This window comes from Macaca nemestrina, chromosome 1 (assembly GCF_043159975.1).
Source record: "Macaca nemestrina isolate mMacNem1 chromosome 1, mMacNem.hap1, whole genome shotgun sequence".
NCBI classification, from domain to species: domain Eukaryota; kingdom Metazoa; phylum Chordata; class Mammalia; order Primates; family Cercopithecidae; genus Macaca; species Macaca nemestrina.
Window position 1 is genome coordinate 108,670,186 of NC_092125.1, and position 12,749 is coordinate 108,682,934.

General features: G+C 45.4%; 1 protein-coding gene across 20 annotated transcripts in view; it reads right to left on the reverse strand.

Moving 5' to 3' along the window:
* LOC105497845 (phosphatidylinositol-4-phosphate 5-kinase type 1 alpha) overlaps window positions 1-12,749 on the reverse strand; it is a 54,721-nt gene that overhangs the window by 30,009 nt on the left and 11,963 nt on the right. For 9 of the 20 annotated variants that reach the window (XM_011769317.3, XM_071085647.1, XM_011769314.2 and 6 more), the window contains one exon: window positions 6,783-6,821. The exons of 8 other annotated variants lie outside the window; for them this stretch is intronic. In XM_011769317.3, coding sequence (XP_011767619.1) covers window positions 6,783-6,821 — 39 coding nt within the window. Of the gene's footprint in view, window positions 1-6,031; window positions 6,154-6,782; window positions 6,822-12,749 lie in introns of those variants that run through there. 3 more of the 20 variants (XM_011769315.2, XM_011769313.2, XM_071085679.1) reach the window with 3 other exon arrangements.

Below are 12,749 nucleotides of genomic sequence, written 5' to 3' on the forward strand. Positions count from 1 at the left end.
GTCGCTGGGACTATCAGCCTGCACCACTGCACCTGGCTGTTAGCCAGACAATTTTTAAAGAGAATGAGATTCATCCCTATGGATAAAACCAGAATACTGTTCAACAGAAAATGTTTTCTAGTGTCCTTGTGAAAAATACTGTAGGTATACATTATCATTTTGGAATCCATACCCATGATTTATATATATCATTATCATTTTGGGTAGGGAGACAGCATTATAAGTTTATTCTTCCCTAGAAGAAAATATTTTATCTGAGAATCTTGACACCTGCAGCCCCCCATCTAAGGCAAAACTCTCAAAGGGCATTATTTGAATGTCTTTATTATCATCAGTCCACACTTGGAAGTGTGGCATGTACGATAAGAGAGGAGAACCTATTATCCAAGGGTGGGTATATAGGTGATAGCTTGGCTATAAATGCTGATAGCTTGGCTATAAATGCTACAGAGAAGGTCCTAGGCCAGCTTCTCCACACTGGCTCAATTTTAATATATCTCAGCCTCGGTTCAATGCCAAATTATTCCTGCTTTTTTCTCCATCACTCAGGCATCTCCACATTCTCTCATTTCTCTTTAATGCTAACTATTAACACTAAACTGCAATGCTGATATATTTTTAGAAACGTTATTTCTCTCCTATGACCGAACAACTTACGTTTGTATAAACACTTTGGAAACTTACAAATATATCTCATTTGTCCCTCAAAAAATACTACAGGGTTTGGAAACTATTTTAATTAAGGATTTCAGAGAGAAATAACCAAATATAATGTGCGAAACCTGTTTGAGTGCTGATTAGAAAAAAATAAACCATAAAAAGACATTTCTGAGAAAAGAGCTTTGAGAAGAAAAGTTAAATATTAATTTTATAGATGTGACACTACTATTGTAGTTATATTATACTCTCCCATCCTCACCTCTAAAAGATTCCTTAAGTGTATTGATACGTTCTGAAGTATTTAGGAATGAAATCCCATGAGGACTGGGCTTGCTTTAAAATATTCCAGGAAGGTAGAGGTAGAAAAATGAAGTATAGATGCAAGAAGATTGGCAAAATGCTGCTATCAAAGTTAGGTGATAGGCCAGGCACACTGGCTCACGCCTGTAATCCCAGCACTTTGGAAGGCCAAAGCAAGTGGATCACCTGAGGTCAGGAGCTCGAGACCAGAATCGCCAACATGGTGAAACCCCATCTCTACTAAAAACACAAAAAAATTGGCTGGGCAAGGTGGCGGGCGCCTGTAATCCCAAATACTTGGAGGCTGAGGCAGGAGAATCGCTTGAACCCAGGAAACGGAGGTTGCAGTAAGCCGAGATCACACCACACCATCACACTCCTGCCTGGGCGAAAGAGCAAAACCCTGTCTTAAAAAAAAAAAAAAAAAAAAGCTAGGTGGTAAGTACATGGAAGCTCATTACACTATTCTCTCTACTTCACGTGCATCTGACGATTGTATAATGTAAGTAAAGGAAAAAAATACCACAGAAGAAAATAAAACAAGTCTGGATAATCAAACTTCTTAATCTGAGCTTTTTTTTGAGACGGAGTCTCGCTCTGTCACCCAGGCTAAAGTGCAGTGGCCGGATCTCAGCTCACTGCAAGCTCCGCCTCCTGGGTTCACGCCATTCTCCTGCCTCAGCCTCCCGAGTAGCTGGGACTACAGGCGCCCGCCACCTCGCCCAGCTAGTTTTTCCTATTTTTTAGTAGAGACAGGGTTTCACCGTGTTAGCCAGGATGGTCTCGATCTCCTGACCTCGTGATCCGCCCGTCTCGGCCTCCCAAAGTGCTGGGATTACAGGCTTGACCCACCGTGCCCGGCCAGAGCTGACTTTTTTAAAATAGAGACAGGCAAGCCAGGCATGGTGGCTCATGCCTGTAATCTCAGCATTCGGGAAGGCCAAGGCAGACAGATCACAGGGTCAGGAGATCGAGATCATCCTAGCTAGCAAGGTGAAACCCCGTCTCTACTAAAAATACAAAAAAGTAGCCGGGCGTGATGACACCCACCTGTAATTCTAGTTACTCAGGAGGCTGAGGCAGGAGAATAGCTTGAACCTGGGAGGCGGAGATCGCAATGAGCAGAGATCGCGCGACTGCACTCCAGCCTGGGCAACAGAGTGACATTCTGTCTCAAAAAAACAAAATAAATAAAAACAGAGACAGGCATTGAGCACAGTGGCTCACATCTATAATCCCAGTACTTTGGGAGGCCAAGACGGACGAATTAATTGAGCCCAGGGTTTTGAGACCAGCCTGGGCAACATAGGGAGACCCCATCTCAGGGAAAAATAAAAAAAAAAAAAAAGGAAAGAATATGTAAAGACAGGGTTCAGGCCGGGCACGGTGGCTCAAGCCTGTAATCCCAGCACTTTGGGAGGCCGAGACGGGCGGATCGCGAGGTCAGGAGATCGAGACCATCCTGGCTAACACGGTGAAACCCCGTCTCTACTAAAAAATACAAAAAAACTAGCCAGGCGGGCCGGGCGCGGTGGCTCAAGCCTGTAATCCCAGCACTTTGGGAGGCCGAGACGGGCGGATCACGAGGTCAGGAGATCGAGACCATCCTGGCTAACACGGTGAAACCCCGTCTCTACTAAAAAATACAAAAAACTAGCCGGGCGAGGTGGCGGGCGCCTGTAGTCCCAGCTACTCGGGAGGCTGAGGCAGGAGAATGGTCTAAACCCGGGAGGCGGAGCTTGCAGTGAGCTGAGATCCGGCCACTGCACCCCAGCCTGGGCGACAGAGCAAGACTGTCTCAAAAAAAAAAAAAAAAAAAAAACTAGCCAGGCGAGGTGGCGGGCGCCTGTAGTCCCAGCTACTCGGGAGGCTGAGGCAGGAGAATGGCGTGAACCTGGGAGGTGGAGCTTGCAGTGAGCTGAGATCCGGCCACTGCACTCCAGCCTGGGCGACAGAGCAAGACTCCGTCTCAAAAAAAAAAAAAAGACAGGGTTCAGCTATGTTGCCCAAGCTGGTCTTGAATGCCTGGGCTCAAGCGATCCTCCCACCTCGGCCTCCCAAAATACTGGGATTAGAAGCATGAGCCACGACACAAGGCCTACTTTCCAATTTTGTTTCTTTTTTTTTTTTAAGATGGAGTTTCGCTCTTGTCACCCAGACTGGAGTGCAATGGTGCAATCTCAGCTCACCACAACCTCCACCTCCCAGATTCAAGAGACTCTCCTGCCTCAGCCTCCCGAGTAGCTGGGATTACAGTCATGTACCACAATGCCCGGCTAATTTTTTTGGTATTTTTTGTAGAGATGGCGTTTCACCATGTTGGTCAGGCTGGTCTCAAACTCCTGAATGCAAGTGATCCGCCCGCCTCAGCCTCCCAAAGTGCTGGGATTACAGGCGTGAGCCACTGCGCTCAGCCCTTCTTCTTTTTTTTTTGAGATGAGAGTCTTGCTCTATCATCCAGGCTGGAGTGCACTGGTGTGATCTCAGCTCACTGAAACCTCTGCCTCCTGGGCTCAAGTGATTCTCCTGTCTTGGCCTCCCAAGTAGCTGGGATTACAGGTGTGCCCCACCACACCTGGCTAATTTTTGTATTTTTAGTAGAGACAGGGTTTTGCCATGTTGGCCAGCCTGGTCTCGAACTCCTGACCTCAAGTGATCTGCCCACCTCAGCCTCCCAAAGTGCTGGGATTGCAGGCGTGGGCCATTGTGCCTAGCCTACTTTCCAATTTTCAAGCCAAAACTACTTATTACAAGTCAATAACCACTTATATTAGAACAAAATCATTCAGAAAGAGATTGTTAGTCTAACTTTTAGCCTAATCCCTTTTTTTTTTTTGAGACGGAGTCTTGCTCTGTCGCCCAGGCTGGGGTGCAGTGGCCAGATCTCAGCTCACTGCAAGCTCCGCCTCCCAGGTTTACGCCATTCTCCTACCTCAGCCTCCCGAGTAGCTGGGACTACAGGCGCCCGCCAACCCGCCCGGCTAGTTTTTTTGCATTTTTTTTTAGTAGAGACGGGGTTTCACCGTGTTAGCGAGGATGGTCTCGATCTCCTGACCTTGTGATCCGCCCGTCTCGGCCTCCCAAAGTGCTGGGATTACAGGCTTGAGCCACCGCGCCCGGCCACCTAATCCCTTTTATTATAAGAACACAGAGGAAGAGGTTAAGGAATGGGCTCAAAATCAAAGCACAGGCAGTGATAAGAGCCAAAACTAGAACCCACATTCATGATCCCTAATTCAAAACTTTCTTCTGAATCATCTTTGGCTTTTTTTTTTTTTTTGAGTTAGAGTCTCACTCTGGTGCCAGGCTGGAGTGCAGCAGCACGATCTCGGCTCACTGCGACCTCCACCTCCCAGGTTCAAGCAATTCTCCTGCCTCAGCCTTACAAGTAGCTGGGACTACAGGTGCGCACCACCACGCCCAGCTAATTTTTGTATTTTCAGTCGAGACGGGATTTCACCATGTTGGCCAGGATGATCTAGATCTCTTGACCTTGTGATCCACCCACCTTGACCTCCCAAAGTGCTGGGATTACAGGTGTGAGCTACTGAGCCCGGCCTCATCTTTGGTTTTTAATTTCCTGGCCAACTAGAAAGCAGCTGGAACAATAAAGCACCAATGGAACTAGAAAGCTCTAACAAACTAACTAAATCTCAGATTTGCTAATGGACAACATGAACACATATATTCTTCCCTCAAGGTACCCCCTCCTTTTCCTTGAGACAAGGAAATGTTTCATTTTCACTGATAGGATTAAGGGTATAGTTGTCCTCCTTCAGGTCCTCTCAAGGAAATTAACAACACTGTTCCTCTAGCAACACTCATCAACATCATTTGTAAAAAGAATATGAAAGTACCTTTCTTTCAGTGAGATTACCTTTGTTCTGAATTAGGCAATGCCAGTATTCTAGAGGAGCAGAAACTTTCAAGTCTGATACTTGAAAGTGCAGTTTCACAGTTTTATAGATGTTAAGGTTCTCACTAGCATAGAAAATACCTTTTTGTCTTTGTAACAAGACATTAACAATTTTAACACTGCCAGGCGCAGTGGCTCACACCTGTAATCCCACCACTTGGGGAGGCCAAAGTGGGCAGTGGATCACCTGAGGCCAAGAATTCAAGACCAGCCTGGCCAACATGCTGAAACCTCATCTCTATAAAGAAATACAAAAATTAGCCAGACGTGGTGGCATGTGTCTGTAATCCCAGCTACTTGCAAGTCTGGGGCAGGAGAATCGCTTGAACCCAGGAGGTGGAGGTTGCAGTGAGCTAAGATCATAATACTGCACTGTAGCCTGGGCAAGACTCCATCTCAAAAAAAAAAAAAAAAAAGAAAAAGAGAAAGAAAAGATAATTAGCTGGACATGGTGGTACACATCTGTAGCCCCAGCTACTTGCGAGGTTGAGGTGGGAAGATGGCTTGGGCCTGGGAGGTCAAGGCTGCAGTGAGCTATGATTGTGCCACTGCACTCCAGCTTGGGTGACAGAACAAGACCCTGTCTCAAAATACATAAATAAATTAATACATTAATAAAATCAAAATGCTTCTGAAAGAATGAACAATAATTCCACCTACTGTACACAAAGGAGCTCAGAATTTTGTTGATTTAGGAAGGCTAAAGTCAGAAGGAGAAGTTCCCTTCTGTACTACCCTCTCCTTCAACCCAAGGACTCTTGGTTCAGACAGTAACAACAAATATTTAACCCAGTTTTAAGTAAAGTTAGTTGACACACAGACTTTCAAATTAGTGAGGGGAGCAGCAGCACAGTGGGTAGGAATGCAGGCTCTGAAATCAGAACACCTGAAAATCTATATCCCAGGGAAAACAAAAAAAAAAAAAAAAGAAGAAGAAGAAACAAAAAGAAATCAGAACACCTAGGTTTGCTAGGTTTGAATACTAGATTTAACATTTACAGCTGCACACAATGGCTCAAGCCTGTAATCCCAGCACTTTGGGAGGCCTAGTGGGTGAGTCACTTGAGGCCAAGAGCTCAAGACCAGCCTGGCCAACATGGAGAAATCCCGTCTCTACCAAAAATACAAAACTTAGCTGGGCGTGGTGGCACTCACCTGTAGTCACAGCTACTCTGGAAGCTAAGGCACAAGAATTGCTTGAACCCAGGAGGCAGAAGTCGCAGTAAGCTGAGATCACAGCACTGCACTCTAGCCCGGGTGATGGAGCAAAACGTTGTCTCAAAAAAAAAAAAAAAAAAATTTACTAAGTAGGTAACCTTGGGTAGGTTGGTTAAAATTTCTCTAGAGCAGACTGGCTACCTTATCTATAAAATGTGGAAGAAACAACATGTACCTCCTAAGGTTGTTATGAGAATTAAACAAGTTACATATAGGCTTAATCTATAATAAATGCTCTGCTTAATCTACAATAAATGTCTATAAATGCTAGCAATTATCATCACTGTGAATTATGAAATACCATCTACAGGACAGGAAGGGTCAGGGGAAATGAGAGGTACAACAGAAAGAGAAAAGGAAAAGAGTTGAGACAGGTTTACCGAAACAAAAGGAAATGAACATGAAGTTACAGGAAAATTTCAAGGGAGAGAAAAGGTAGTCACTGATTCATAATATACTGAAAAATTCTGAGAAAAGATACTTCCAGGTTAGGATAACATCTTTTTTGGAGAGGGCAGTGAGATATGGGAGCTAGAGTCAAATAATGCTTGTAAGGCATCCACAGCCTTCTTAGAAGACCATGAACTACCACTCCAAGAAGTCTGCAAATGTTATTAGGAAGAGGAGTTGGCTGCTAGTTACTGTAAGGAGCTCATGCTTCTTTAGCACAGATACACATCAAATCTACCTCTCTTATGGCTGACCCCACAGCACAGAAAGTTGAAACCTAATGAGGAAAAACAGAAAGTTATCACTTACTCCTGGAGTTCCATTTGCTTACAGCATAAGCATACATGTTTTTAAAACTCTAAAGTTTAAAATTATGAATTGGACCTGGTCAGATTCCTAGCAACATACTGTGAAATGTGGAATGATTTTTTTGTAATTCTAGGAAAATGTTCAAAAAATGGCAGAAGGAGAAGCCTCTGACACAAAAATTCTAGTAGTCACAAAACTTGTACTTCAAGTCATTTCACTCTGGAGTGAATTCAGACAGCAAAACATTTCAGGTATAAGGTTCCTCTGCAGCCAGACTCTTACCTTTTAAAAAAGAATGCCAGGCGCAGTGGCTCACACCTGTAATCCCAGCACTTTGGGAGGCGAGGAGATCACCTTAGGTCAAGAGTTCACAAGACCAGCCTCCTGGCCAACATGGTGAAAACCCGTCTCTACTAAAAATACAAAAATTAGCCGGGCACGGTGGCAAGCACCTGTAATCCCAGCTTCTCAGGAGGCTGAGGCAGGAGAATCACTTGAACCTGGGAGGCAGAGGTTACAGTGAGCCGAGATCGCGCCATTGCACTCCAGCCTGGGCAACAAGAGCAAAACTCCGTCTCAGGAAAAAAAAAAAAAGAAAAAGAAAAAGAATGCACAGGCTGGGCATGGTGGTTCATGTCTGTAATCCCAGCACTTTGGGAGGCTAAATCAGGCGGATCACTTGAGGCCAGGAGTTCGAGACCACATGGCAAAAACTGGTCTCCACTAAAAACACAAAAATCAGGTGTGGTGGCGCTACTCAGAAGGCTGAGGTGGGACGATTGCTTGAGCCCAGGAGGCAGAGGTTGCAGTGAGCTGAGATCACACCATTCCGCTCCAGCCTGGGCGAGAGTTACAAGGTAGATTTTGTTTGAGGGTCTTCCACTCCTTGAGGGCAATTTGGTACTAACTTGCAAAAAGTCGGCAGAGTGCGGTGGCTCACACCTGTAATCCCAGCATTTTGGGAGGCTGAGGCAGGTGGATCACTTGAGGTCAGGAGTTCGAGACCAGCCTGACCAACGTGGCAAAACCCCATCTCTACTAAAAATATAAAAATTAGCTGGGCCTGGTGACAAGCGCCTGCAATCCCAGCTACCAGGGATGTTGAGGCATGAGAATCGTTTGATCCTGAGTGGCAGAGACTGCAGTGAGCCGAGATGGGATCACTGTACTCCAGTCTGGGCGACATAGCGAAACTCTGTCTCAAAAAAAAAAAAAAAAAAAAACAAAGCAAAAAGCCTTAAAAATCATTATGGACAGGCCGGGCGCGGTGGCTCAAGCCTGTAATCCCAGCACTTTGGGAGGCCGAGACGGGCGGATCACGAGGTCAGGAGTTCGAGACCATCCTGGCTAACACGGTGAAACCCCGTCTCTACTAAAAAATACAAAAAACTAGCCGGGCGAGGTGGCGGGCGCCTGTAGTCCCGGCTACTCAGGAGGCTGAGGCAGGAGAATGGCGTAAAAACCCGGGAGGCAGAGCTTGCAGTGAGCTGAGATCCGGCCACTGCACTCCAGCCTGGGCGACACAGCGAGACTCCGTCTCAAAAAAAAAAAAAAAAAAAAAATCATTATGGACAATCTGACCAAGAAGTACTAAGTTATCCTAAGTAATCAGTGAAGCCAACAAAGATGTATCTACAAGGATATACATTACAAGGATATACAAGGATTAGAGCAGTGTATATATAACTAGAATTACACAGATCCCATTATTTCAAAGAATCTAAATGAACAATAGGGAACATAATATACATCATGGTGCTGTCATAAAATGGAACACTATATAACCATTATTTTTACGTATATTTATGGATGTCAATATATTGAGTGGAAAAAAATTATATAGCATAATACAAGTTTTTATAAAACATTTATCTACAAATTCACATGTATTTATACACATAGAAAAGGTGTACAAGATTACATACCAAAATGTTAAAAGATGACAATTTCCTGATAGTGGAAACAGGCTTATTTTATAACTTTAAATTTATATTTTTCCTTACCTATATAAACTACACAAATATTTTAATGTGTATATTACATAATTTAACAATTAAAGAAAAGGAATGGCTTTACTATCATTTTCTTTGCTTAATAACCCATTTTTCCCAGTAAACCACTACTCAACAGTCCCACACATACAAACCACCACACTCCCAACACACACATTAACTCAAGCTCATTACAATCATGTTATGCTACTGTAAAGATAAGGAAAAAAAAAATATGAAAAGAAAATGCCAGAAATGTTGCTGACGATTCTAAGCTAAAAATAAGTCTTATGTTCTCATACCCTCTTTCTCAACTACATATTACTTTCAGATGCCTATATAACCTGAAACATACCTGTATCAGCACATATAAGAGATTCTCTCTTAAAAAGGGAACCATATCCCTCAAAAATCAACAGTCTCCTATAAAACAGGGATTCCCAATTTCAGCATATCTCCTGGATGCCAAGACTTCAAAAATATTAAAGAACTAGCTTCTAAATTATGAAAATAAGCTAGGAAATCATTAATGTTACTAAAATAATTCCAGAACAGCAGAACCAGTCAAGTCAAAAGCCAAAGTGAAAACGACCCAGTCAATTTCTGCTAAATACAATGTCCAGGCTACTCTGGACACACTGCCTATAAGGTAGCCCTGCTCCACAAGGAGCACTACCACAAAAAAATACAAATTTTATTTTTTTAAAAAAGGCAGGCCGGGCACCAGTGGCTCACACCTGTAATCCCAGCACTTTGGGAGGCTGAAGCGGGTGGATCACGAGGTCAAGAGATCGAGACTATCCTGGCTAACATGGTGAAACCCCGTCTCTATTAAAAACAAAAAAATAGCTGGGCATGGTGGCGGGCGTCTGTAGACCCAGCTACTCTGGAGGTTAAGGCAGGAGAATGGCATGAACCTGGGAGGCGGAGCTTGCAGTGAGCTGAGATCCACCACTGCACTCCAGCCTGGGCCACAGAGCCAGACTCTGTCTCAAAAGAAAAAAAAAAAAAAAAGGCAAAGTCAGCTGGGCCCAGTGGCTCACGCCTGTCATCCCAGCACTTCGGGAGGCCGAGGCAGGCAGATTACAAAGTCAGGAGATCAAGACCATCCTGGCTAACACGGTGAAACCCCGTCTCTACTAAAAACACAAAAAATTAGCCACGTGTGGGGGCAGAAAAAGATATTTTGTTCACGTTCTCTTTTTTTTCTTTTTCTTTTTTTTGAGATGGAGTCTCGCTCTGTCGCCCAGGCTGGAGGGCAGTGGCGTGATCTCGGCTCACTGCACCCTCCGCCTCCCAGGTTCACGCCATTCCCCCGCCTCAGCCTCCCAAGTAGCTGAGACTACAGGTGCCCGCCACCACGTCTGGCTAATTTTTATATATATATATATATTTTTTTTTTTTTTTTTTTTTTTTTTTTTTTTTGAGACGGAGTCTCACTCTGCCGCCCAGGCTGGAGTGCAGTGGCCAGATTTTGGCTCACTGCAAGCTCTGCCTCCCGGGTTCACGCCATTCTCCTGCCTCAGCCTCCTGAGTAGCTGGGACTACAGGCGCCCGCCACCTCGCCCGGCTAGTTTTTTGTATTTTTTAGTACAGACGGGGTTTCACCGTGTCAGCCAGTATGGTCTCGATCTCCTGACCTCGTGATCCGCCCGTCTCGGCCTCCCAAAGTGCTGGGATTACAGGCTTGAGCCACCGCACTCGGCTGTATTTTTATTTTTAGTAGAGATGGGGTTTCACCATGTTAGCAGGATGGTCTCGATCTCCCGACCTCATGATCTGCCGGCCACGTCCTCCCAAAGTGCTGGGATTACACCGTGCCCAGCCTTTTTTTTCTTTTTTTCTTTATTGAGACAGAGTCTTGCTCTGTCGCCCAGGCTGTAGTGCACTGAGGCGATCTCGGCTCACTACAAGCTCCTCCTCCCAGGTTCACACCAATCTCACGCCTTGGCCTCCCGAGTAGCTGGGAGTAGCTGGGACTACAGGCGCCTGCCACCACCCACACCCAGCGGAGATGGGGTTTCACTGTGTTAGCCAGGATAGTCTCGATCTCCTGACCTCATGATGTGCCCGCCTCGGCCTCCCAAAGTGCTGGGATTACAGGCGTGAGACACTGGGCCCGGCCAACAAAATATCTTCTTAAGTTTTTTTGGGTTTTTTTGGTCTTGAGACAAAGTCTCACTCTGTCACCCAAGCTTGAGGGCAGTGGCAGGAACACAGCTTACTGCAGCCTCAACTTCTCAGGTTCAAGTGATTCTCCCCTCAGACTCCAGAGTAGCTGGGACTACAGGCACACACCACCATGCCCGGCTAATTTTTATATTTTTTGTAGAGACAGGGTTTTACTGTGTTACCCAGGCTGGTTTCACACTCCTGAGCTCAAGCAATCTGCCTGCCTCCGCCCCCCAAAGTGCTGGGACTACAGGTGTAAACCACTGTGCTCAGCCAAATAGTTCTGAAATGAGTTCCCCTCACCCTAGTATGTGAAACAAAACAGAGTTGGCCTTAATAGCACAGCCTCTCCCTGCACTTTCAGAGCAGAAGCATTTCTGTCAGAGATGCAATGACATCATCTACTGATGAGAAACCAACAAGCAGTGTGTGACTGACTTTAATGTTTGAAATACACATATAATTTGGGGATGCTAGAGGCTAGCCGGATATGCATTCCTCAGACAACTGGAGTGTTGCCCAAACAGGTCATAGGGAAACAATCCCTAAGGTCCAATTTAATTACCTACCAACACTACTACATAAATATGTCAATAAGGCCAGGCACAGTGGCTCACGACTGTAATCCCAGCACTTTGGGAGGCGGAGGTGGATAGATCATCTGAGGTCAGGAGTTCGAAACCAGCTTAGTCAACATGGCGAAACCCATCTCTACTAAACTACAAAAAAATTAGCCGGGCATGGTGGCGCATGCCTGTAATCCTGACTATTTGGAAGGCTGAGGCAGGAAAATCACTTGAACCCAGGAGACGGGAGGTATGTAGTGAGCCCAGATCGTGCCACTACACTCCAGCCTGGGCAACAGAGCAAGACTCCATCTCAAAAAATAGATATGTATGTCAATAATTCCTACAGAGAGCACAAAGAGATAAGCAGCTTTTTTGGAATTAAAATGCTAACTCTCAGTGAACTCTTGGTTGATAAAGATGGAGAGCCACACCAAGCAGGGTGACTCATGCCTGTAATTCCAGCACTTTGGGAGGCTGAGGCAGGAGGATCGCTTTAGGCCAGGAGTTTGAGATCAGACTGGGCAATATGGTGAGACTATCTCCACTTAAAGAAAAAAAAAAAAATAGCAGTGTGGTGGCCCATGCCTGTAATCCTGAGTAGGCTGAGGTGGGAGGATCACTTGAGCTAGGAGTTTGAGGCTACAGTGAGCTATCATCATGCCACTGTACACCACCCTGGGTGACAGAGTGAGATCCAGTCTCGAGAAAAAAAAAAAGCGGGGGAGGGGCCGGACGCAGTGGCTCACACCTGTAATCCCAGCACTTTGGGAGGCGGAAGCAGGCAGATCACCTGAGGTCAGGAGTTCAAGATCAACCTGGCTAACATGGCAAAACCCCATCTCTACTAAAAATACAAAAACTAGCCAGACATGGTGGCAGATGCCCATAATCCCAGCTACTTGGGAGGCAGAGGCACAAGAATCTCTTGAATTCAGGATGCAGAGATTGCAGTGAGCTGAGATTGCGCCACTGCACATCAATCAGCCTGGGCAACAGAGCAAGACTCCATCTCAGAAAAAAGAAAGAAAAAAAAATGCAGGCCAGTTGCGGTGGCTCACGCCTGTAACTCCAGCACTTTAGAAGGCTAAGGCAGGCAGATCACAAGGTTAGGAGTTCAAGACCAGCCTGGCGAACATGGTGAAACCTTGTCTCTACTAAAAATAC